At 40.5% G+C, this 27,435-nt stretch overlaps 1 protein-coding gene across 1 annotated transcript in view; it reads left to right on the top strand.

Annotated features, from left to right (window-relative positions):
• The window catches only part of KIF5C (kinesin family member 5C), a 117,035-nt gene that overhangs the window by 72,413 nt on the left and 17,187 nt on the right, over nt 1–27,435 (top strand). The window contains 10 exon segments of the mRNA XM_048483957.1: nt 3,954–4,102; nt 9,836–9,972; nt 9,975–10,022; nt 11,448–11,516; nt 15,103–15,309; nt 19,349–19,495; nt 23,530–23,718; nt 23,827–23,944; nt 25,059–25,135; nt 27,102–27,211. Coding sequence (XP_048339914.1) covers nt 3,954–4,102; nt 9,836–9,972; nt 9,975–10,022; nt 11,448–11,516; nt 15,103–15,309; nt 19,349–19,495; nt 23,530–23,718; nt 23,827–23,944; nt 25,059–25,135; nt 27,102–27,211 — 1,251 coding nt within the window.

Raw genomic sequence — 27,435 nt, 5'->3', positions numbered from 1 at the left:
ATTCCTTCAGTGAAAATGTTTGAGATCTGAAGATTGTTGCAGGGACTATGGTAGTGTCTATGCTGCGTTGGGTTTTGAGTAGAAGTAGTGCTAGTTAATTAAGGCTAAATGTGGGGCTGTATTTGGATAGAGTTTTCTGCTAGCAGACAATAGTGATATTGCACTGAAGCTACCAGAAGGCTCTTAAGAATAAAATTGTGGATGCAGCAAAAGAACTAGGCTTTGTGGGTAATTTCATGCATCACTACTTTACTGGCTCATAGCCTGCTGTGGCTCTATTGATCTTTCTGTGACTATGTTGGTACAGTGTGAATAGCTAACATCACAATAAATGTGCAGATCAGATATATGACTGTAACTAAACATGTATAAATTCTATAAACAGAAATGTTTAACCTATCTTAGAGGAAGCATTAAATCTCTTTGGGGATAATGGAGGATGGAGGTTCTTGCATCAGTTAGTTTTGGTGGGGCTGGAGGAAATATTCTGTTTTAGATCAAATCTTCATATCATTCTTGTTTAGAAATATACAATGCAGGCTGTATGGTTCCCCCTTCATATTTATGTTTCCCCATCTTTTCTCTGCATCCCTCCCACTTGCATTAATCATCAAAAAAAGCAGAGTTTGCATTTGGAAAGCAAATCTGTTTTGGAGCAGACAGAGTCAGCACAGTGTGGCTTGGCTCAGTTAATGAGGACCTTGATAGATGCTGCATAAATAATGAGCTCAGGGAGAAGAACCGGTCTCTGTGTGCCAACCATAAAACTGGAAGCAATTGGCTAGTACATTAGAAACTCACTGATGCTGTGGTCTGTTTGTTTTAAGGGAAAGGGGAAATGGTTTGACTTAAGATCAAGGCAACAGATTTGATCATTTATCTTATTAAAGGCAAAAGTACTAGGTGATGCTTGAATGAAGAGAGACTAGGAGGTTCAAGTTGAGAGGACGAAGTAATGGATTAGTTCATGGTGAAGTATGTAGAACCAGTATGATGCTGTTATGGATTTGGCAGATTAAAACTCTGCATTTGTTGTTGTTCATATCTATTATTTAGGGTAAAACTACAAATATGGTTTTCCATGGTTATTGTCCCATCTCTATTGTGATTTTTAAAGGCCAAGCTGATATAAGGGAGGGGAGACTATCTAGTTATTTCCCCTCATTCCCTAAATCACCATTCCCAAGATGCCTTTACCCACTTGGATAGAGAAATGCAAGTATAATATATAGCTGGAGCAGTGAAATTCCATAGTGGTGCCCACAAACATTTTCCTTGTCTCCAGTTTTTTGAGTGTTGAGGAAAAACAAAGAACCTTGAATGGAAGTGCCGAGTCTTTTCAAAACCATGTACGCTTAAGTACACTTGTGTCTTGCGGCTTGGTAACCTTTTCTGGTAGCTGTGCAGGGACAAAATTCTCCCGTATCTAGAAACTAAAGCCAGACTTTCTTCTCTAAATTGCTGAGCTCCTCTGACCTCCCATGGTGGCCATTTTGTGTTTGGTCTTGTTCTTTGCCCCATTGCTGCCATTTTGTGGCTGTGTTCATAATCCTTCCTCAAAATTCCAAAATTCCTTCATGCTCAACAACCTTGTGAAACCGCTGATTTGAGCTAGGAAAGAGTCTAACAAGAAAGAGGTAAATCCTTCCTTTGCTATTCTACGCCACAAACCTTCAACATGTTGAAATAAATTAACAAAATTTTGGGTGAAATTGATTGTGGAATTACACATTAACATGGCAGAGCAGATAGCAAAATTATTATGAAATCAACAGAACTTCAGGTTCTTGCTGCATTATGTCAGTTGCTTTTTTGGACTGAGATAAACCATAATTCCTACCTTTTTGTACAACTGAGGATATTTTTTCTATGCATCTCTTGTGCATAGTAACCTGCTTGTGCATGGTAAAAGATGTCAAAATGTTTAATGTAAGTCAAGATTCTTTTACTCTTGGGCACCTTGGCGTGTTCTTCAGGAGATTTGTTTCATCTCCTTCTCCTTCTACAGAGCCACTGCAGTTCTCAAGATCAATTTAATTTTCTTTGCATTTTGAACAATTTAACTACTGTTTCAGTTTCTCACTACTCTTTCTTAGATTATAATGCTTTTCTAATTGGGAAATCAAGTGAGAAAAACGATTTCTCATGAACCCCAAGGCAAATTTAATATTGTATTGCATTTATGTTATTAGATATCAAGACAGAGTGAGTAGTACCTGTGGTGGCTTTACTTGGTAGTGGCTCTTCTAACATGGCTTGTCTAACATTTTTCTTTGTATGTGTTGCAACATAGATCAGGGCTTGATAAATATCAAGTGCAGATTGCCATGGCATCTAAAAATGTCTTTGTGGCACCTATGGGGAGTTTTGTATGGGTGTGGGTGGCAGGGATAGTTAGAAAATATGGTCATACATAACCCTGACATGTGAAATCTGAGTCTGCCTTCTTAATTTCTGAACTGGCTTCTAGAGCCCATGAAAATTTGTCAAGGTCTGATAAACAAGTTGTGGATGTTGCAATATGCTATTTGGAATTGTTGAGAATTGTAATTTTATTTATCCATCTGCAAATATTCTAGTTGTCTTTCTACAATATAGAGAGGGGAACTACTGTTCCCTGCCACACTTAGGCTGCATTCAAACAACGGAACAAATTGTTGTTTGCCCGGTTTAAGGATGAGCCAAAAAGTCTTCTGGTTCATGTGGTAGGCTGAAATGAACAACTTTCAGGTTCATAACAAACCACAATGTATTTAGCTGCCTGAAAACTGGTTCGTGGCTTTGCAAAGGGGGTGAGCCAGCAGGGTGCCTGTGAAAATGGGGAGAGTTCTTCCCATCTGCATAAATATTCCCCTTTTACAAAGCAGGAGTCTAGCTTTGCAAAGTGGGGTGGGGTGGGGGGGAGCCTGTGAAGATGGGAAGCCCATTTTGTGAAAAAATACAATGGGCTCTAGCAAGCAGAAACCTGCAAGTGGAGACTCTAGAGGACATTACCCCACCTTTTATCTTCTCTTCTCCCCCTTCTTTTCTGCCTTCACTCTTCATCCTGCTACCCCTTCTCTTAATCTTCTCTTCTGCTCTGCTACCCCAGCTCTCTCTTTCTGTATATTTTTGCCTCACTATTGTCACTTTCTGGACCCCTACCGCAGCTCTCTCTTTCTGCCCACTTATTCCAGCTCTCTTTCTCTTTTCCTACTCCAACTCTCTAATCTCTGTGTTTCTGCCACCCTACTCTGTGTTTCTGCCACCCTACTTCTCTCTTTTTGGCCACCTACCCTATCTCTCTCTCTTTTTGCCTCTGCCCAGCACTCATTCTCTTTTTGCCCCTACTCCAACTCTCTCTCTCTCTCCCTCTCCTGTTGCTCAATTCTTGATAGTTTCTTGGAGTTCTCTGGGTAGGCATGATGAGGCATCCCCCCCCCCCCCCCCAGCCTTTCTCACATTACCTTGACTGGAGACATTCCAGGGGCACCGAGGCCTTCTCTCTCCCCTCCAGCCAGCCTAGAGTGGGATGGCCTGTTCTGTGCTGGCGACTCACTCCTGAGTTACTTGAGAGTTGGCTCAGGCAAGGAATAGGACAGCCCTGTGAGGATCCTAGAGTTTTAAGAAGCATTATTGGCTGAATGAGGAGGAGTCTGGGAGTTGTAGACCCATCAGCCCCTGTGTACATGTGAAATGGCACCTTCTGAACTACATCTCCCAGAGTCCTTCGCTTTAAGGAGTGAGTCATCTGAAACATGCTGAGCTTTCATATAGTAAAAGGATTGAAAGACTAACTGGGGAAGTGTTGGAAATAAATGTAAAGAGGATGGTTTTTGCGGCAATTAACTGTGACTTATTTATGGTGTGGACATTATTTTCATTGGCTATTTGAAACTCTGCTTATTATGCTGTAATATATGACTAAGATTAAGGACACCCAGTTATTGCTTGATTCTTTTTTTCCTGCATAGAGCCAAAACTATTAAGAACACAGTGTCTGTTAATCTTGAGTTGACTGCAGAAGAATGGAAGAAAAAATATGAGAAGGAAAAAGAAAAAAATAAGACACTTAAAAATGTTATCCAGCATCTGGAGATGGAACTGAACAGGTGGAGAAATGGTGAGTAATAACTGTCAGTTGTTAATTACTTGGTGGCAGTTGTCTTTAATTTTAAAAAAGAGGTTTACCAAATAGTTTAGCAAAGTAGTTGTAAAGTATAATATGGATTAGTCAAAGAAATATAATAATGCTGTTATTCTCTGTGTTGGTGGAAACCAAACAATATAGATTATTCCTTCCTACAGTGAAGTTCAGTTTAGGCTTTGTACTTTAGCGAAGGAAGCCCAACTATGGCTAGGCATTGGCCCAGCACCTCAGTTGGTCTAACTGGACTTAAACACAGCCAGACCAAAAGTGGTGCTGTGTGCCTTTTGACTGGGCAGGATTTTCCTCTACAGCCCTTAAAGGGTACATAATATTCCCCTGGCTGGGGACAGATGGTAGGACTGAGGACAGGCCAAGAGAGAAGGCAGACTAGGAAGAGGGACCTGAAAGAAGAGACACTGCAGAGTTGAGGGCAGGCTCAGATACCACACTAAGGCTTAACAGCTGGGCATTCTGGAAGGAACAGAGATGTGAGAACCAGAATGGGAAGGGCGTGTCCAGAGAGGTTCATGTCTGCCTCAGGTGCAGAAGAGGGAACACTCTGTAAGAGGTAATAAATGTCTGTGTGTACAAGGCCAGTGAGGAAGAGGAGATCAAAACTGGGTCATCCTCACTCTGAGGCCAATGAGATGAAAGTGTGTCCCATAATTCAGTACAATGCCTTAATTGACAAACCATGGCTAGTTCTGTTGCTCCTGATAATTCTGTAACATGGAGATGGAAATGATGAATTTATGTAGCAGTGTGCTGAGATGATAGAAGACAAAACAACTCTTGAGACCACATGATTTGCCTCTTTTGATTTTAAAGATAAAACCATGGTTTGGTGTGGTGTCTGAGAATTAAGGTAGTGTCTCTCTGTTGTAGGTGTTTTTTTTAACCTGGTCCTGTTAATCCCATCCAGAAAAGAGAATGGTGTACACGGAAGGATAAGCAAGCATGCATGTGTTCCTTTTGTCTCTTCCATTGTCTCTACATAATTTACCAAAATTCAGAACTAATAGTTTTTCCTATATTCTTGGGCTTAGTCAGCAAATACCTAGAGACCAGCAGAAGCCTTGAAAGGTTACAGTAAGGAAATAAATGCACCTGTTGTGATTTTATTTTTTATATTGTGCATTTTGCCAGTATGGTGTAGTGGTTAAGAGCGGCAGACTCTAATCTGGAAAAATTGGTTTGATTCCCACTCCTTGACATTAAACCCACTGGGTGACCTTGGACCAGTCTCAGTTCCCACAAAACTCTCTCAGCCCTAAAGGAGGGATAAGTGGCAAACCACCTCTGAACTTCTCTTGCCTTGAAAATCCTGTAGGGTTGCCATTAGTCAGCTATGACTTCAGGGTGCTTTCCACAACTATTTTGTTGTATACTGATACCTTTAACTCTTGTATTATGATTTTCATTTGATTGGGAATCACCTTGGAGAATTTTTTTTGTTCAGAGGTAATCACCAAACATAATTAATTAATGTAGATTCATAAAAATACATATATGTATCTGTACATCACTGCTTCCTTATAAATTCTCACTTTTAAAAATCTCCTCCCATACTCAGCTTTAAAACTTTAAAAGAAAATGGGAGAAGTGACCTTCTTCAGGAGGAATATTTTATGATCCACATGTTGGCAATTGAAAGGCTATAAAGGAATATGTAGTTGTACCAGATCCTTCGGCCATTAATTAATTTGTTCACCAGAAAGCAAGTCCCAATGTCTCAGTAAATATAAAAGAAGTCTTGTGGTACCTTTATTATTATTCTGGACTGAAGATTTCTTCCTAAGAGAGGTACTTCTGAAGTCCTCCTCTGCCTTTCAATGGCCCCTTCCGCACACGCAAAATAATTTGTTTTCAAACCACTTTCACAATTGTTTGCAAGTGGATTTTGCCATTCCGCACAGCTTCAAAGAGCACTGAAAGCAGTTTGAAAGTGCATTATTCTGCATGTGCGGAATGAGCCAACTATTTACGCCCAGACCAGCTGTACTGACACAAACTTAATTTCTCTTGCTGCCCCAAATATCAGCCTGTAGAATTGCTGTCATCAACTATATACAGAGAGGTTTTTTCTTGAAGCGAGTCACCACCAGAAGTGTCTGGAAAGAAATTCTGCTGTGGCCATCTTGAAAAGAATTATTTCATTTGGCCTGACAGAAAGCACTTTGCAGGATTGTGACTTCATGTGGAGGAGAAGTAGGTTGTGTGTATATGTAAGAAAATTCTTGTGTATGGGAAACAGTGGACAGTAGGAACTGGCAGAAACAAAAGTGATTAAATACATCTCATTTTTTACTTACTGCAAGCTGTATGAATGAAGCCTGCATTTTCTGTGGGGGGAGGGGAGAGATTAGAATAACATCACTGTCTTGCTGCAGCCCCCTTGTACAGTATTTTGGAAAGTACCCCCAATCCTAAGCAGTAGCTTTACAATTAGGTACAGGGGTTACTTGTAAAAATGATTTTCTGGGACTTGCTCCATTCATAGAGGCATGGATCCAGCCAATTGAAACTGCAGTTTGAAATGCATTATTGTAGGTCATTTAAAAGTTACCATTAATATTTTTGCTATTTCTGTTCAGGCGGTTAAGAATTTAGAAGTTAATTGTATTCATTACAGGCAGACATTAATGTCTCATTGTAATGTGTATCTGTGATTTACTATCTGGTTTCAAAAGGCAAAGCTGGCTTGCCAAGTCACTTGCCTTAATACCAATTATCATACAGCAAGTGTGCTTACTATGATATCTATTTATTTGTATATCTAAACATGCAAAGCTGCCTTTTCTAATTACCCTTTTCTCCTTCCTGAGCTGTTCCTAGCTGTCAGATTTCATATAGAAAGCTATCTAGAAATATGTTTTCCATTGTCACCTCTAAAAGTTCAAGTCATTGCAGTGCTGGGAATACTTCTCTATTAAGATTATGTAATTTCCATGGTGACAGTTTACTTGTTGACAAGTATGATGTAGAGCTGGAATTTTGCAGTTGGGTAGTCTGTGTGCTGAATTCTTTGTTTGCTAAATACCGTTTTCTTCCTGATGTTTCTTCCATCTTGGAAAGGACCACATTGTTTCAGAAAATGACACAGACCCATTGCAGGATATGGAATAATTATCACCTTCTAGAGCAGGGGTAGGGAACCTGCGGCTCTCCAGATGTTCAGGAACTACAATTCCGATCAGCCTCTGTCAGCATGGCCAATTGGCCATGCTGGTAGGGGCTGATGGGAATTGTAGTTCCTGAACATCTGGAGAGCCGCAGGTTCCCTACCCCTGTTCTAGAGGGTTTCAGTCTGTAGCCATGTTAAAGAGCTGGATTAGAGTCCATAGCACCTTAGAGACCCTGGAGAATTTTGGGGTACAAGTGTTCGAGAGTCAAAGCTTTGATGAAGGGAGCATAAAACCAACATTCTTGTTAATTTCTAAGGAGTTACTAGACACAAATCTAGCTATCATCCACTATACCTGTTTCATCTTCAGCATTCCAATATAATTACTTTAATGTATATCTCATCTTAGGCTTCTAAAGATAATTTAGTACCTTGTGAAAACATCACAGATTATTCACCACTATAATAGTATCACACAACTTTTAGAAACCAGATTCCTCAGTTGCTTGGAGTTAGTTATTGCTGCCTTTTTTTTTAACTGAAATTTTGTATATGCCTCAGAAACCTTTCAGCACAGTGTAACGAACTTGCCCCACCCTGAAGGGCTGGCGTACAGCAGGCCAAAGGGAGAAGGCCTTAGCAACAGCCAGAAAAAGAGAAAAAGGCTCCACAAGTAGAGAACCCACCTGATTGGTTGGAAAAGGTCCAATAACGTTTGGCAACAGCTAGGGGGAGCTAGTATGCTTACAGCACGGAGAGTGAAGGTTGCAGTGCTGATCGAGTCTGTCAGGAGAAGCAGAGCAGAGTTGGGCAGTCTGCCAGCTCTTGACAAGAGAAAGGATTCTGACTCAAGCTGAGGAAGCTTGAGGGAGTGTGTGGAAGGCCCTGAGTCTTGGTGGAGTGTGAACCGCCGCTCAGGTGCCTGGCAGCTAGCCTGCCCAGACATAGTCTGTCCGTCCCCTGTTCTAAACCCAAGTCACCAGAAGTCCAGTCCGAAAGGGGCATTTAGGCCTGAGTAGGGGACTGATATAGGGTAGGTGGCTAGTGTGTGCCAGTCCTACCAGACTTAGACTTGGGGTATATGAACGAGAAAGGGGTGTGTGGAACAGAGACCATCTAGTGTCTGTGAGGTAACATCTCAAGAAATAAGTTTTTCCTTCTGTAACCGACAAGCTTTTGAAACCTCTCAAATCACCTGAGAAGCCTCTCTGTCAAGCCATAAATAAACATTTTCAGTTTTGTTCATTTAAAATCTGTTCCAGTGTTTCTCTCTGTCAGTGTCTGTGTTCCCCAGTCAGGGTGGTGTCCCCTTTTACGTTACACACAGCTACCCCAAAGAAGCAAGAACAAAGAGGTAAACTTTCTGCCCTGGAGTCTGTTTTCTCTCTCTCTGAGTTAGTATAAATGGACTGCTGTCCTTGGTGCTGAATGGACAAATAGCATCATAGTTGTGATTTTTATCCAAATCCTGGCGGCAGTGAAAAAACCCTTCCACTTTAGGTGTTGGAGGTTTCACAGCACCTGAACCCCAACCAAGGAAACTATCTTTATGATCACCCTGGCTTTTGTGAGAAATAATCTTTTATTACTGCTATAAAATTTGGATTTATTTTTATGCTATTAACATATACTTTTGTGTTGACTATTTCTGTCTGCTGACAACATTTTATATTATATTCTTTGTACAATTATTATTATATTATATGTTGTATTTCAGTATGCTTGTAGGTTATGCATAATACAGAAGTAAAAGATACAATGTTGGCAATAGCAGCAATACTTAAAGACAGATTAATATAGATCATTACCAGAATGGAAGTACCACATGAAAACAAGGTTGGACTTATTTATAACTGTTGATCATTGAGTGGTCTTCTGTGCAGGCACACATTCCTCCCTCCTTTCCCACTGTGGGATCCTCCTGTTGTATGGGTCCTTTTCCACAGCAGCAAAGGGAAGACAGAGGAAAGGAGCGCTGTCCCCATCTCTGTTATGTGCTGGATTTGGGTGCAGAAAGGCTGGCTCATGTCTGTGGAAAGGGAAGTGCTCCTAATCTTTTGGGGAGATCTAGAAAACTTTGGAATTGTTCTCTATGTCAGGCTTGTGGCCTGCACAGAAGACCATTCAATGAACAGTGATTACAAGTAAGTTCAACCCCATTTTCTGGTGGAATAGCTATGATTGTTTGGGCAAAATAGTGACATCTGGTTTTGGATAGTTCTGAGAGGTCATTGTTGGAGAGGCCTGAAAATAGAATCATAGGGGTGGATTCAGTGGTGCTTGAATTGAAATGCAAGCTCACTTAGTGAAATTATGCTTGCCCGGACAGTAGAGCATGATTTTCTGCAGTAGAGACCACTACTTCTGTAGTGACTTGCACATATGGAAATGCATCTTGGGATAGAATTCATTTAATTTAATGCAGGCTGCCAGTGTGGTCTTTGTAGTATTCATCCATTGGCATAGAAATCTTCTGATGAATCTAACTCACAGCCCAAAAGCACCAATGAAAAAATTTAGTCCTGCTTTTAAGAATGTATTTTTTAAATCACTGATTATATTGAGAGGTGTTCTTTGTGCAGGAGAAGCTGTTCCTGAGGACGAACAGATCAGTGCTAAGGACCAAAAGAACTTGTGGAGCCAATGTGACCAACACCCCCCATCACTCGCTGGCTATTGTGCGGTTGTTGCCAGCATCCCAGTTGAAGAGAAACAGGAAATATGAGGGAGGAAATTACCAAATTTCTACAGACGAGACTGGATGATAAGGTTAGAAATTACTTCTGCTAACAATGTTTCTATTATCAGCAAGACCACCGCATGTCTCAAACATAGAAACCTTGTTCAATATTCAAAATCATTTACTAGCGTCCAGTTTTTCCCTAGATCCAAGTGCTTAATATGTTTGCCCCAGTCAAGCATGTTTTTATGGAGAATCAAGGCACCCTTACTTCAAGGATAAAAAAGGAAGCAGTAGCTTAACTACTGGAAGCTTTTGTTTTTATACGCTCTTTTTTCCAAGGCCGGCTTCAAATTAGCCTTGCCATAGAAGATTAAGGTTAATTAAATAGCCTGAAGTTACATGTACAGAATTTCAACCACTTTGTGAGTCATAAAACTACATGTGGCATTGTATGGAGATTCTAGTGTATACCATGTCAAATGTACTCCCTATGTGCAGAAAATTAAATTTCATGGTCAAAATGACCTAGCCTATCCTTGTTCCTGATATGTTAGTTTTCTACATGTCACACCATTGTTTCAAGTGAGACTTGCCAGGTGAAGGGTTAGAATCAAGACAGAAGCTAGCCACCCAAGTGAAACTGCTTGCATTGCAAAAGCTTATTTCACAAACTTTGTCTGCTGTTGAGAGTGCTGTGATGATTCCATCCCTGCTTTTCTTGAACAGAGGGAGGCAAATAATCATTTTGCTTTCTATTTCTCCATCTTGCCATAGCTCTTAAATCATCCATGATGAATGTGTGAGGTCCTGAAATGGTTAAAAAAGAATTCTAAGGAGATTCAGTAGATATAGCGTGGGTCCATAAATTAATTCCCTTCCACCTAGGAGGAAAGATTCCCAGAAGAGACTGGTCTTAGAGGCATATTGTAAATAATAACATAAAAATGAAAGACACAGGTTTTAAAACACGTGTGATCCTTGCAATTAACAGTTGACACATTTAACATCATCAGTGAGTTTCACTTGCAGAAAGAAAGGAAAATATTATACAGTTGTGATCTAGCATATTGATATCTAAAACACTGGGTGGGTGAGGGATTGAAAGAAGGTAGATTGAATCTCTAACTAGGAGTACTTTCATTTTTAAGCCCTGTTTACTGCCTCAACAGTCCAGCTTGTTTAATGAAGGTGGGTTGAATCCAGTTATAACTATACACTTTGATGTGTATGTTTTCCTTCGATAGAATCATTCCCTGAGGTGTTACTGATCTTATATTTTGACAGTAAGAACCAAATATGATTGGTTTCATGTTTTCTGTTTGTGAAAGTTTTTATTTGTGACATGCAACTTTTATTTGTGACATGCAACTTTTATTTGTGACATGCAACTCTGCATATTGTTAATATTCTGAAGTATTTTATCCTAGTTGAGACAGACTGCATCTGTTACTATGCTGCTGTATAAAAGCAGTGGAAAAAGCAATAAATAAATAGTATTTTGTTCATTGCAGGATGATGAAATTAACCAACAGAGTCAGTTGGCTGAGAAACTAAAGCAACAAATGTTGGATCAAGATGAGGTAAACAGTGACCTAAAGAACTAATTTTATGCTTTATAGAGCAGAAATTCCTTGCCTCACCTCCCTCTCCTTTTAAAGCTCAATGATATTGCTTTGTGATAATCCCAGTTTAGTTGATAAAACAAACTGCCCTCCCCAAAGAGTTCAAGATTGCTTCAGTGCGCCTTCCTCCATGATTTGGAAGCTTAAGTCAAGAGGGCTCCAAATATATGGTCTGTTGATATAATGTTATCAACACTAATACAGTCCTGTTTCATTTCAAATAAAGGTCAGGAATGGAGGCCCTTCAGCCCAGTCAGGTCACTTGAGGAACATGTGAAGTTACACTGTGCCATTGGTCCATGTAGCTCCATATTGTTTCTCTGGCTGGTGACAGCTCTCAAAGGTCTTTCCCGTCCTGTATACTTTCACCAGAGATGCTGGGGATTGAATCGAGGACCTTCTGCATTCAAAGCATGTACACTAAACTCTCTCCAGGCATATTCCAGTTTACCACTTCTCTAATGCAGAAAACAATTCCCCCACTCTCTGCAACTGTTTGTGATTAGCTCACTGGTATTTGGACAGTGGGGGGTCTGCCTTAATGAGGGTTTTTCTTAATTAGCCAGAACACTTATTTCTGGCTGATTAAGCCAGCAGATTTATTGCTAACATAACTGTTCAGAGCGGGAATGTGCTGTTCCAATATTCTTTATGCTGATTCACTTTTGTTACTCAAATCCTTACTGGGACTGTATAGACTATATGTTGAATGAATTCTTCCCCGTGCTTTTAATTGATAAAGAATATAGGCTAAAATTTTGGCCCATTATGCCAAAGGTGTCTTCTGCACAGCAGTAGCGACTGTCAGTCTCAGTAAGATTTCTTTCAATTTCAGTTCAATTTTAGTCTTCAGCAAGACTATTTTAAGGACAACTTTTCTTTGCTGCCAGAGTGGGGAAGATTTGCCAGTGAGGACAGCTTTGCCCTGGACATCTTCCCTCTGCTCACCACTAGCCCCGCCCACCCCCTCCCACTCCCATGCACATCTCCCCTTCCCCCTTTTCAGAATTGTTATTATTTCAGTTGTTGTTATTTATTATGTTGATATATCGATATAAATGGAGAATCACTATAAAATCACTGTCTTTTATTGCATTTGGAAATCTCCAAATGGCGGCTGAGCCATTTCCCTCATGCTCTCACTTCCAGAGCCATTGCAGTTAACAACAGGATGGGGGGAGGGTGATGTTATTATGAATGGTGGGCTAACCATTTAATAACAAGCCTCTCTCTGCTCCCGCGGGGGCAGCAGTGGCAGGAAGTGTTTGCGTGTGTATGTGGAGTAGGGGAAAGATATCAGTTCTATGACATGGTCTCCTTCTTCAGCAGAGTGTTGTCCAGAGAATTCTTTTGCCTCTTTTTTTGTGGGGGTTATTTTTGGAAAGGTGCTACAATATCAATGTAACTACAATTAAAAGGGCTTTAACAAAGCCTTTTATCTGGCAACAACCGAGTGTGATGAGATCTGTGCCTTTAAGAGGGAGTAGATAGGCTGATGACTAGGAAAAACAGAGGCCTGGGGAATTAAGCAGGCTAGCTTTGGACCAGGCAGCGAGCGCCTCTTCATGTGTAAACAGAGCAACATGAAGAGACCACACTATAGCCCCGCTGCACAGCTAAGAGCCCCAAGGTAGGCGTTCCATGCATAATTGGTACTTGACAAATTCGTAGTTGTTGTTTCCTTGTTGTTGTATAAATTTCAGGTGATGGCAGATTAGTCCCTTTTACAAACACACGTACTTCTGAATGTGCATCTTTACGTTGCTTGAAGGAAGTGTAGCTTTCAATTGAATGGCAGTATTTCAAAATGTCAGCCTTGTAATGCAATGTACGTGGCTGTACGTTTCAGATAAAGCACTTGTGTATTTCCGATAACATAAGTAGCAAGTGAGAGGTCTCCGATAAATGAAGCACCTAAATCTTCAGCCACTGTAAAAACATAATTGTGTTTTTATTGTATTCTCATTGATCACCAACAGTCAAAAATACTTGTAAACTTAATAGCTTGGCTTTCCTCAACAGATGGCTCTTTCTTTAGAAGCTGTGTTGATAGTTTATTTTCATTTATGCAACACATAGTTTTACACATAATGTAGGAAATAAGTGTAATATGGCTTTTTAGAATGTTCTGTTTGATATACAACTGCATGATTCCCAAATAATAAGAAGAAAACAGATGCTTTTACATTGGATGAATATGCTGTATATTCCTAGTGGCCAGTGCTTGTTCTCTTACTTGCAGCTATTTCCTCCCCCCAAAGAACCACATGCAGTGTCCTGGAATTCCTTTCTGAGCCTTGAATTCAAGTTGTCATGGTTTTGTTTATAAATATTTCTTACAATGGCTCCTTAAAATTCCGCAGGACCTGTAAAACTGAGTTGTTCCACCGGGCCTTTGGAGAGGCTGGCCACAGATTGCCTACCCTCCCCCCCTTGTGAGGCCTCTGCCATATTTCGCCATCTTCAACAATACCCTTTTTATCTTTTGGTGCTGCCGCCCCCTCCCAACCTTAGGAATGGGCGCCACTACCATGGGATTTTTAAGCTGTCTCTGTTTTAGAGATTGGTACGCTGCTACTGAATTGTAAGGGTTTTAATTGTTTTTCATTATTGATTATGGACGTTGTTGCTGTAAACCGCCTAGAGCCCGTCGAGGAAATTCGATAGATAGATAGATAGATAGATAGATAGATAGATAGATAGATAGATAGATAGATAGATAGATAGATAGATAGATAGATAGATAGATAGATAGATAGATAGATAGATAGATAAGGCTGACCAGACGTCCTGCTTTTGGCGGGACAGTCCCGCCTTAAAACAATTTGTCCTGCGTCCTGCGGGTTATTTCAAGTGTCCCGATTTTTGGAAGGCTGCCGCACTGCCTTCTGGGGTGCAAGGCAGTGCGGCAGCCTCCCGCGTCATAGCAGTCAAGAGATGATTTATGCTCCCGCTTCCGCCCTGTGATAGGGCGGAAACGGAGCTTCAGAAGATAGTAAGGCCTTGGCGGCTGCGGCGCATGCATTACGCGCATCGCCGCCTTTCACTCTGCTCAATTTAGCCTACAAAGGTGACCATCTGGTCACCTTAAGATAGATAGATAGATAGATAGATAGATAGATAGATAGATAGATAGATAGATAGGTAGATAGGTAGGTAGATAGGTAGATAGATAGGTAGATAGGTAGATAGGTAGATGATGGGTAGGTAGGTCGGTCGGTCGGTCGGTCGGTCGGTCGGTCGGTCGGTCGGTCGGTCGGTCGGTCGGTCGGTCGGTCGGTCGGTCGGTCGGTCGGTCGGTCGGTCGGTCGGTCGGTCGGTCGAATTTTGAAGAGTTCTTATATTGGCTTATGCATTTTCACATTTGTTTCTCACTGGTATGTGTCACTAGAGGCCTCTTTGGATTCTGTTCCTGCTTCTAATATTGTATTTAGTGTTGTCTTTGCAATCTTTTATTATAATTTTGATTTCTGTCATTGGTTCCTCTACATCTTCTGTTTCAACTTAGACATTATAAAATCTGAACATCTTTATCTCTTTGTAGCTCTTGGCTTCTACTAGGAGAGATTATGAAAAGATACAGGAGGAGCTGACTCGACTTCAGATTGAAAATGAGGCTGCAAAAGAGGAAGTGAAAGAAGTTCTTCAAGCACTGGAGGAATTAGCTGTTAATTATGACCAGAAATCACAAGAAGTGGAGGACAAGTTGAGATCTAATGAACAGCTGGCTGACGAACTTCAACAGAAAACAGTAGGAATAATCCTCCATCTTCCTGCATACTTTTTTGCTCATGCATATTTATTTATAATATAATTAACTTCCAACTTTAAAAAAATCTCCAAAGCTGTTTACAATGTAACCAGTAAAATAAAATAAAATTGCATCAAAAATAATTTTCAGCAGTGCTAGCAGTCAGTTTTCTTCCCTTCCCCCACCTTCTGAGCACCATTGCTCATTGATCCAATTCAGAGACCTTCTGGAAGAGGCTAATTTTCAGGAACACCCAGAAGGAAGCAGCTAGCTTCCCCCGACCCCACTCCACCCCGAAGTTCCTGAGGTTCACATTCAGGTAGCAACAGCCACCTCTGGGTTCCCAACAGTGAAACCTCTGCCAAGGCTGTTTTCCAGAAACCAATTCCCTTGAGATGATTGAACATGTCAGGATGGAGACGGTTTTTTATATGTTTTTAGTACCTGCTTGCAGGATGGAATTAAATCTGTTCCAATTCTAATCCTTTGAGTCCCATTCTGGCCAAGTGGACCAGAAGACTATCAGGATTAATGGGATTAGAGGCTGCTAAGAGGTTCAGGAGGAACAAGAGGGACAGCTTCTGCCTAATGATCTACCAACATAGATCATAGCAACTGAGGCAGTTTCTGTGCCATAAGTTTGAATCCGTACTGAAAATTATTTAGGCCTTTTCATAGGAATATCTGAAACTGCTTTTCCCAGAACTTTCTTCTTAAAAGGGAGGTTGGATATCAGTCTATAATTTGTTCAGATCTGTACTATCTAATAATGGTGGTCTTCAGGAGTAGTCTAACTATTGCCTCTTTTAATATTGAATGATAATAATCAGCACTATTCAACAAGTCAGCTCTTCCCTGGTCAATTTCATTATCCATGAAGGGCATAGGACAAATGGTCTCCTTCCATATGGCCTGTGCTCCCAAGATGGGCCCCTTATTAGAGATCTTCAGGAGGCTGTGGAAGGCCTGCCTGTTTGTCAGGGATTTGTGGGGAGGATTTAATAGTAGGCATCTTTAAAATGGGGAGAGGGAAAAGATTTGGAGCATGCTAGTTTATTTTTGGTTTTAACTGAAAATGTTTATTCAAACCACCTTGAATGATGAAGAAAGGTGGGATATATTTTAATAAATAAGTAGACCCTCCCTGTCCAAGTATGGTATTCTTCTCTTCTGATCTACTTGCCATCACAGCAGTGACAGTTTTAAATGGCTGAAGACACTAATCTCACCACTTTTTAGTGTATTTAAAATAATTATTGAAAAGGGCCAGCCTTACATCATTTCCCAACAAATGATGGGATCTTTGGTATGCCAGCAGAGAGCTTTTCCACAAGATTTTGGAACAATAACTGCAAATATTTCTTCTGCTGTGATACCTGTTTTCTTGAGAAAAGGAAAACAGGCTGCTATCCTAGATCTTACAAAGTGTGTGCATGTACACACGTGTTTTTGTATGCCTATGTTTAGTTGCGTGTCTGCCTTGAGTATACTCTGAGCTGCAAGTTGCTTGTTAGTGAATGGGAAATCTACACTGTATAAATGTGAATCATCAACAGGCTGGGGAAAAATAATTTTAGAAATTGAAATACATTTTTGTTTTAGCTCACTAATAGCTGTAACTATCATTTCCAGACTGGCACATATATATTGGTGGTGAGGTTAGCTGCTTAGAGAGAGTTCTCTTGTGTCTATATTCAGAATAGACAAGCAGATTTGTTTCTGATCTAATTTGGTCTTAAGACCTTTACTGCCATTAAATATGACACAGGGGGCTCTCTCTTTACTAGGCTAATATGCAGCTAGCCCTATTCAGGAGTTTCAAAATGATTTCCAGAATTGTAGCCTAGAAGTTAGCATTTCAATTGACATTTACCCTGCAGGCATATTACTGAAACCTGAAATGGTGCATCAATTTTTACATTTCTTTTCATTGAAATAGGTTCTGCCATGACAGGTATTAGAAGGTTACATTACATAAATTACATTCCCCTGCTTACCAGGCATTGGGGAGCAGTTTCTTTGTGAACATTTAATTGGAAGAGCATTGGCAGAAACAAAATTGCAAGGGGGAAAGAAGGATGGGTTTTGTTACAATCTAATATTCTTTCAGCAAAAATGAAATTGGTGGAAGCTGATAGTGGCTAGTATATGCTTTTTTTTAAAAAAAAATAAGGCTGCTGGGTAAGCATTGGGAGATGCTGTTTTAAATGCCTGTTTTCATGGTACTGTAGTGGACGTGAAATTATTTGCATGCATCTGCACGGCAGATGCACTGTAAAGACAGATTGGAAAAAGGCATTTTCTTGCTATAATACAATCAGTCACACCAATTTCCTTGCAAGTCTGTCATATTTAAAAAGGCTCCTCTTTATTTTAACTCATAGAATTCTGCAAGATTTTGCTTTCTCTGCAGCCTTTAGTTAGCTGTCCTTGGCTAAAACTAAAGTGGGCACCAGATAACTGTCTTTCCCCCATCGCCTACAGATTTATCTTTAGTACTATATGTAACAGGAAACTTGTCATATCTGAACACTGGAAAAAGCGGAGGCTGTATGCAGGTTTTTAGTTTTTTATTGGCACTGCTATGTGCAAGTATATCATCAGTGGAGTAATTGCTGGTATAGCATCTGCACTGACTCTGCCGGATTGACAGTCAATTAGGGAAAATACCCTATTACATTTTGCTGCCCTATACTATGTCAGAGAAAAAATGTATGTAGTAGCATTCACATAGCATTTCATGAAGTTAGCTACAGGATTGGCAGAGAAAAAGGAAGTCTGAGCAGAAAGATGTAAAATATGAAATGGGTCTGCATTGGCAGTTTTCAGCTATGTTCATGGAGCCAGGGGTTCTTCAGAAGCTCTTATTAGCCATATGAAGAAGAGAAGAGTTTGGATTTATATCCCTCCTTTCTCTCCTGTAGGAGACTCAAAGGGGCTTACAATCTCCTTGCCCTTCTCCCCTCACAACAAACACCCTGTGAGGTGGGTGGGGCTGAGAGAACTCCAAAAAGCTGTGACTTGCCCAAGGTCACCCAGCTGGCATGTGTTGGGAGTGCACAGGCTAATATGAATTCCCCAGATAAGCCTCCGCAGCTCAAGTGGCAGAGCAGGGAATAAAACCCGGTTCCCCAGATTAGAGTGCACCTGCTCTTAACCACTACACCACTGCTGCTCCTATGCAGAGATCTAATAAAATAAAAAGGCCAATCCCACATTTGCTTTTAATCTAAGAGAACCTGTGTGTTGTAGTCAGACCAGGATCTTGGAGACACAGGCTTACATCCCCACTATGATAGAAAAGCACAGAAGGTGACCTTGGGGTAATTGTTCTTTTGCAGATTCACCCACCTCACAGGGTTGCCATGATGAAATAGAGAATGATGTTGTAAGCTATGACGTTGAGTCCCCATAGGGGAGGAAAGCAGAGTATACCTATCTGAATAAATAAGTTGAGATGTAAGAGAGCTCTGGTTATGGCTTGAGAAAAAGAACCCTTAGTTTTGATGTTAAAATAATAGCAGATCAATATTTATTTGGGATATTTCTGTGCTGCATCTTCAGTCCTGTTTGAGGTACTTTACTTTTTTTTTTTAAGTACTAACCATAAAAATAACTTTAGATTTAAGCACTATAAAAACCTATTTACAAAACAGGAGCAGACCATTAAAAAGTTGTTAAGAAAATCCCTTTTAAAAAACCTGGGTAAAAAGAGGGAAGCATTCCAAAGGCAAGGTGCCACCTTGTCTCTAGTTGCTGCCCACCTGAACTTTGAAGGCAAGAGCATGAAGAGGAGGACTTGGGAGGAGCATGGGTCATTGTGGCCAGATCATGCTTTATTAGGAATAGCTGACAAACCAGCCAGAGTTGATAAAAGACATGACATGTCTTTTGTATTTCACTTGCTGAACCCAAGAAACGTCAGTACCAAATTGGTGAAGCCACAATTTCCACAAAGTGCAAAGTAGGTCTGTTGCTGCTGTTCAGTGTGGTTAGGATCAATGGGTAAGCTTGTAACACTGCACAAATTGCTTTGCAGTCTGCGCTGATGTCTACACAGAGAGATTTGGGTCAATTGCAAGAGCTCAATAACCATCAGAAAAAGAGAGCTACTGAGATCTTGAATTTACTGCTTAAAGACCTTGGAGAGATTGGAGGAATCATTGGTACCAATGATGTGAAAACAGTAAGTTGAATAGTAAGAGGATGTTAAAAGAACAATGTTTCATTTCTGGATGATGGTGGTAGAAATGTGCTGCTCTTTTAAAAGACAGTTGACAAAAGTTGGATTTCAGCTGATTCTTTCCTGTTGTAACCTTCAACAATGTAAATAGGCTTAAACTTATATGTTTGGTTGGTGGATTGAACCACAACATCTATTTGCTCCAATACAGGATTTCACATGTACTCAGATGCACTTGGAATGCCTGCAGATGTCAGCATCTCCACCGCATTTAACAGAGGCCCGGGGTGTGCATCTAAGTGTTCATATCTTACTTTAAATTAACAGAGAAGATATTGCAGCCTTGATGCTAGATAGAGTGCTTGAATATCATTTGACTGAATAAAAACATTTGACTGAATAAAAACAGGACCTATCAGTCCATCGTAATAGCCATTGTTATGCCATGTGTGGTATTTGAGAGAAGATTCTCATTCTTGACTGCATTTGCTTATTCATAGCAGCCGAGATCCAAAGAGCTGCTTAACTGTGCAATCCTGTGCAGAGTTACTATAGTTTGAGTCTTTTAAGCATACGCATAAGCATTTTTTATTGTCATTGTGCACGCACAACGAAATTTACAGCAGCATTCCTCGATGCACACAATTTCAGACTCATACCCCATCCTCACTTTCCCCTTCCTCCACCCATCCCTACACAGCCCCAAACGCATCAACATGAAGCCACGGAGTTCAGCATAGCCACAGCTCTAGAGTAGAAGCTGTTTCTAAGCCTCTTTTGACATCAGTGAGATTAGTCTAGAGTAGACTAACTCTGCTTTGGGTTGCAACGCAGGTTTGCTGGAAGAACCTTGTACTTGCCTTGTGTCCTTTTTTCTTTGAATGATTTACGTCCATCACAAACTGCTTTTTAAAGTCCTTTACTATTTCAAAAGCAGTTTCTAAAATGCGGGATAAAAGATACATCTAAAGCCCCTTTGGACTCAAATTTAAATTTTGGGTTTTTTTGGATCCTGGTACAAGTTCAAACAACCAGTAGGAAGAAAAGAGCATCTTAAGACTCATTGTGGTTGGGAGATGATAATATTGTTCAGTTTTAATTAATATATTAAACAAGCCTTGTTTTATTACCTTGCTTTGTACTGTCAAGGAGAGAGATTCGATCTATTTCTTGTAGGCCTCAAAATGGAAAAAGAAATGTTGGTCCATTTACTGGAGATGAAGGCTCATAAGACGGGCAATTCTATGGTTCTTCCCTTTTTTGTAGTGAAAAGCAGCCATGGGAGGCAGAAATCAGGGGTATACCACAAGTGGAGGGAAGAGAAGCAGCCTTCCATTGCCTGTCACAATACTCTGTTTCCAGTCTCAGCCTCTTGTGGCTGCTCTTTATTTGGGAAAAAAAGCAGGAGAAAGAATTACAGATCTATCAGTTGCATCTATTTTGGTTCAAAGGAATCTGATTCTTTGTTATGCATGTTATGTAGACCCAAAGTGTAGTTTACCCCCATCACATATGCTAATGTTATTTTTCAGGTTGTCTGCAGGAACAAATTTAGCATATATTTGTCACACGTACATACATGTGCACTCTCTCTGTTTTAATGTACTGTTTATTGAGAAAAGTTTTCTCAGAATGTACATCAAAACTTGCAAAAACTTTTTTGAACGACAGTGTCATTCTAATTATTTGAAGATTACTCTGTTACATCTGCCATGTGGGAAGCTGCTGGAAAATCTTTTGTGTGCAAGGGCTGGAAAGTGCTTGCTGCATGTGTCATAGATGTGGAGAGACTTTATTCCTGTTGCGGTGGTGGGAGAGACTCCACATGGTTGCATAATCCATGTAATTGTAAGCATTCAAACCCCTCCTCCCACTAAGGGATGCCATGAGAGCACAGGGGCCAAATACACTGCTCCCCACAAAATGTATGCCTCTTTGAAAGTTTTGGGATCCATCTTGTGTGGGTAGGAAGGAGACTGGTTGTTGAACTTTTCCCCTGACCATAAGGTGTGCCTGACTGGACAGTTGAGCTAGCTAATCCCCATTGTGTCTTTCTAAGGTGATTTAATCATTCTTCAAGCAGACCATTTACTTACCCTATCTGCCCCCGACCCAATACTTAGTATTCTTTGAGAATATCCCAAGGTGTTAATGACTCCTCAAGCCTCTCTTATCTTTTTGGTGAAACCCTTGTAAAGCCAGTTTACCAGATATTACCTCAAGACCCATCTTGGGGTATAAATATTGGTCTCTTGGCCATTCATTGTGTTCGTGTGTGTGTTCGTGTGTGTTCGTGTGTGTTCTGGATCCATGAGCCCCCTTACTTGCATGTGGGCTCTTTCCTTTGTCCTAGAAACGCTGGTCATTTTCCTTTTCAGCACTCCTTTCCGTAGACATCCCTTCACTAATCCCTGAAACCCTGTCCAGCTTCCTTCCTTTTCTCTTTGTCAGCGCTTGCATGTTTTGTGTGTGTTTGCTCATTTCTTGAAATACATTTCTTGTTTTATTATTTTTATTCCTTAATAAAATCCATTTCAGTTTCATTTAGGATTTTTTACCCAAGACTATCCTGGTATACGTAGGTTATCGATCCCAGTTATCCCCTCTGTCTCCAGCTAATTCCCCCCAACCAAAGTAGAGACTCCCTACTTAGGGTAACATGCTGAGTGGTTTTTAGATATTGTATCAGTGTGTGAAGTCCTTTCTGGGAACCTATATTTCTAGTGCTTAAGCATCTATTTTGTTTACGTGACAATTTGATAAAACCACAGGAAGTGTGGAAATGGTCCCTGTGATGGTCAAATGTTTAGGTTTTCTTCTTCATAAATATTTATAAATATTAAATATAGATATTATTCACAATAATAATTTAATTGTAGTCGTAGTTTAAGCAGATAGTGTTAGGTCTTGGAACCGCAAGCCTCTGAGGTATTGATCAGTAGTGTTTATTGTTGAGGTAATGGAGCACCCAAGGTTGGCAAAGCCAATTCTGACAAACCTGGCCTTTGCCATCCCCTTTATTCCCCATTGTAAATGCCCCCTCCCATTTTTCCAAGAAGTTGTGAAAGACAGAAAAACAGTCCCTGGAGCTGAGGCGCCCCAAGGTCGGCAGCAGATAGTAAGAGAGAGCCACCTGGCTTCCTGCCCCATGAGATAACAGATGCAATTCTTTCTTTCATGGGACCAGAGGGTAAGGGGGAGCCTAGTTATCTACAAAACATGTGAAGCCGTAAAGACCAAGGAAAGAATGCCCTAAATGGCAAGGGTTACATATATCTTTTAGCAGCATTGGTTTGTTGTTTTAAATGGTTACATTGATTCAGGAATGCATCTTCATTACACTATCCCCCTGACAGATATCCAGCAAAGACTAAGGAAATTTAATCTTGTCACCAAGAAATATTCTGTTGTCTGGTAGATGATATCTAGTATTATTCGATTATTGCCCATTATGGCATACTGAATTATACCACCACCATAGGATGCCATATAACCATACTTGAGAGTAAAGCAATGCTTTCTTGGCTTTCTCTATTTACTTTCCATCTTAGTCATAAATCTGTAGTGGTTGGTGATATGTATTGGGGTTGAGTAGATTTGGGCACAAGCAATACAACATAAAGCAAATAAGTTAAGGTACAGTTGCATTTTGGAAAGAACAAAAATCTTGAATTAATAACTTCATTAGTCCAGGCTCATGCAGACAAACTGTGGCAGGCAATGACTGTACCATTGTGAAATTGGACCTGAAAGGCAGTAGCTGGAAGGAATCAAGTATGTATTTTATGTATTAAAATATTGTTGCTTCGTTACAGTTCCTCAGTATATGCTTTGGTAGCTTTATATTTTCATGTGATGTTTCCTGGAGCCTAGTTTATTTAGATTGCCTTTCTTGCTTTTGTTAAAAATTCAGGTTCGAATAGAAGATTCTTGTTATTTCACTCTCAAACACAAGCATATTTCTACATGTCCAGCGGAATAACAACAAATGCGATTCCCAAGTGGCCTTTATTGTGCAACTGTTTTTCCTTGTTCAGTTAGCAGATGTGAATGGTGTGATTGAGGAGGAGTTCACTATGGCTCGACTCTACATTAGTAAGATGAAGTCGGAGGTGAAATCTCTGGTGAACCGCAGCAAGCAGTTAGAAAGTGCCCAGATGGACTCCAATAGGAAGATGAATGCCAGCGAAAGGGAACTCGCTGCTTGCCAGCTCCTCATCTCACAGGTGATGGAAGTTCCACTGTTTTATCTATCCAGTTCTTTTTTTCTCCATGCTGTCTTTGAGGGGTGAATTAAACATGGTTCTGCTTTTTGTTATTGTTTTCTTTTAAAGCATGAAGCCAAAATTAAGTCTCTCACAGACTACATGCAGAACATGGAGCACAAACGAAGACAACTGGAAGAGTCACAAGATTCATTGAATGAAGAGCTGGCCAAATTGCGTGCTCAAGGTAGGAGAGAGCTTCGTGGTAGAGCACCTGCTACCTTTGGGTAGAGAATCTTATATGACAGTGGTTGGGAAAGACTTTTATCCACCAGAGACCATAGAGAGCATGGATAAGTATGTCCTCTTACCTAATGAAAAAGGAACAAATGCTTCCTTCTTGACAAACTGTCCCGAAGTGTCCAAAAACCTCTCAGGCCAAAAAACTTCTGGGTTAATCCAGTACTTTTCATCAAAGTGTACAGAATAGACAGCACAAACAGCATTGAACTCAACCTGTGAATTAAATCTGTATAAGATAGTTTTGCATATTCATATTTGGAAGTTGTCTGGGTCCCCCCCAGTTTTGCCTATTTCCTGAGAGAAATGGCTCTTGCGCATTTTTCCAATTGATTTTGAACTTTGGCAAGGCATTATCTTTGTGGCTATGGAAAATAAGACCAACTCATTGAACCAGTTAATTTTAAAGATTACATAGGCCAGTTTGTAGGGGGCTGCATTTATAACAACCTGCCAATTCTGCACAATTAAAATGAGTATGCTACACAAATGTCATGCATCCTCTGACTCAGTGTTGCATGGCTCAGTCTGTCATGATTCACACCCCACTTCAAGCAGCTTTGCACTACTATGTAAATGCCCGTCAAATTGCAAGCTCACTGAGACACCAGAAAGTTGGAAGAGTGTCATCATGAGGTGAATGCTACATGGAGCCTCTGAGGATCTTGGCCTTCTGTTTTGCTCAAGTGAATTGGCCTGGGGGAGTGTTGCATTCTAAATTAACTGTAGTTGGCATGAGAATCACAGTGGGAGGAAGCAGAATTATATAGAGCACAGATGGTGCTGTACAGGGGTAACCCCGCCTGTTGCTTTTTAAAAGACATTTGAAAAGCCTGTTTTGGCTGTGAACTGATGTAAAGAAACCGCAGTTATGGTGGTGGGAAGTCGGTTCCTTTAGGTTTTGCTTCCATATGGAATGAAACCAAGATAGACACATGGGAAGGAGTGTCATTTGCTTGCCAAGGGATCCGTCTTTGGGAACTTGAGTGACTTTCTGTTAAAATAATACCTCTTTAAATAGAATTTGTCAGCTTAATTGTTTGATTTTGTTGTTTTAATAGAAAAAATGCATGAAGTCAGCTTCAAAGATAAAGAAAAGGAACATTTGACCTTGCTGCAGGATGCAGAGGAAATGAAGGTAATGTGTGGTGTGCTGCAGCTGCATGATCAGTTTCTCACCAAAAACACTTTTCAGACTGCTAATGAAGGCTGAATTATGCCATCATGTGATACATTTCTGTACATTTAATAAACATATTGTAATAAAATGTCAATTTGCATTAAGAAGACTTTCATGGCCGGATTCAACTGGTTGCTGTGGGTTTTCCGGGCTGTGTGGCCGTGGTCTGGTAGATCTTGTTCCTAATGTTTCGCCTGCATCTGTGGCTGGCATCTTCAGACGTGTATCACAGAGAGAAGTCTGTTACACACTGGGTCCAAGATCTACCAGACCACGGCCACACAGCCTGGAAAACCCACAACAACCAGTTGAATCCAGCCATGAAAACCTTCAACAATACACTAATCGTTCATGTTTGCAGTATGGCAGAGGAAGGACCAGTTCCAAAACTTGCAAATCCTTTTTATTGTTTATTTTTGGCAACATATTTGTGCTGACCCTAATTGAGGAGCTGTAGTACAATCACTATACTCATATAACAGGTAGACAGGGTTGCAGTGAGTTTGTGATAAAAGGGCAGATGAGATGACCATCATCACACAGGATGAAGACTTTCAGCATTTGCTGGAGGCTTTTATATTAAGTATGCACAGTCAGCAGGAGCATATAACCCAACAAGGGCATTTTAAAAACAAATTTTTCAGGAATACTTCCTGAGATGGCAATGAAGATGAATACGTACTTCAAAGCTGAGGGTAACACACCAAGGGGAAAGCCCTGGAAATATGTTTTCCCAGAAAGTGGTTTGTGTGTTTTAAATAATGGAGCTGAACAGACATTGAAATGGTCCATTAGATGACAATGACATTGTCATATAATGTAAGTGCTGGGGCAGTGGGAAAGACATCTGGATCTCATCCAGTAAAATCATAGCAACCGAATGTTGGTTGCACCTTTAGCTTACATTTATCAGAGTTTTACAGCTTGATCCTGTGGCCAGCTGTGTTATGACAGTGGCTCTTGGGATCTAGTGTCAATGAGGGGACAATTCATCTCCTTATAGCAGAATCTAAACAGGACTTCGAACAGCTGCTCTGTCCCAGTCTGCTGTGCATCCTAAAATGCTGTTTGGTTCCTAAAATCCACAGAGTCTAGTACAAATACACATTAATCACTGAGGATAAATAGAATTAAATAGTTTTATTTTTTAAAATAAATAATAAGTATCAATATATATTGCTAACAAACCCCAATAACATATATTAGGAATGAAGCAGGTAGTGAAAGGCTGAAAATCTATAAGCATGTGATTTTGTCCTGAAACGAATAAAATAAACTTCAATCTCTTGAAACTGATGCAAGCCCTTGTATACAAAAGTAAGAGGGTTAAGAGATTACTATAATCAGGTTCTTGATAGGAACGGCCTCTGGATTCTGATGATCCTCTGGGAAGGGAAGGCAAGTGTTATCCTTTCAAAAACTTCAATAACTTTACCAAGGAAAGCCATTTTGGCTTTCTTAAACTATGGCCCTTTCCATCCCTTCCCACAGATGCCTTTCCCATCAGTCAGTTTTTTTCAGCTGTCCTCTGCTGAATATTCTGAGCCTCAACTCTTCCAGTACAGAGGACCTACCAGCAGATTCTTGTAGTGCCTTACATATGTACCTAATAGTTGTTCAGTGATAGATCTCAAAAGCTAAGCAGGGATAACTCTGGCACATTTTTGAATGAGAGACCTCCAAGGAATACCAGGGCCGTAACGTGGAGATAGGCCATCACAAACCATCTCCAAACGTCTCTTGCCTTGAAAACTCCACCAGTAGTCACCATAAGTCAAATGTGACCATGACAAAAAAAAAGGATGCCTAAAAGTTATGCAGATTTGAACCACATCTGTAAATGGTTTTATGAAATATTAAACACTACAATGAACAAAAGAATGAATACTTGAAATGTGTTCCCTTCTTCCTTTGTAATAAACAGACTACGCTTGAGCAACAGATGGAAAGTCACAGGGAAGCCCACCAGAAGCAGCTGTCAAGGCTGCGTGATGAGATTGAGGAGAAGCAGAAGACCATTGATGAAATCAGAGAGTAAGTTCGGTTTTACCAAACGCACAGCCGTTGCCCACTGCAGATGACTTAGTCTCGTCAAGCTTTATTAGCAAACTTCTCATGGAAAATCACCAGCTTCCACTCTGCACCTCTCTCCAGGATTCTGCTTTTGTTGCCAAATAAACAAAGGGAAGAAAACTGTTGCCAAAGTCACAGTGCGCTCCTGCTTTGCCTTAGTTGGGCAAAAAAAAAAGCTTTTGAAA

This window comes from Sphaerodactylus townsendi, linkage group LG02, assembly GCF_021028975.2.
Source record: "Sphaerodactylus townsendi isolate TG3544 linkage group LG02, MPM_Stown_v2.3, whole genome shotgun sequence".
In the NCBI taxonomy this organism is placed as follows: Eukaryota; Metazoa; Chordata; class Lepidosauria; order Squamata; family Sphaerodactylidae; genus Sphaerodactylus; species Sphaerodactylus townsendi.
Note: the sequence above shows the minus strand (reverse complement) of the source record. Positions and strands in the feature narration are given on the sequence as shown.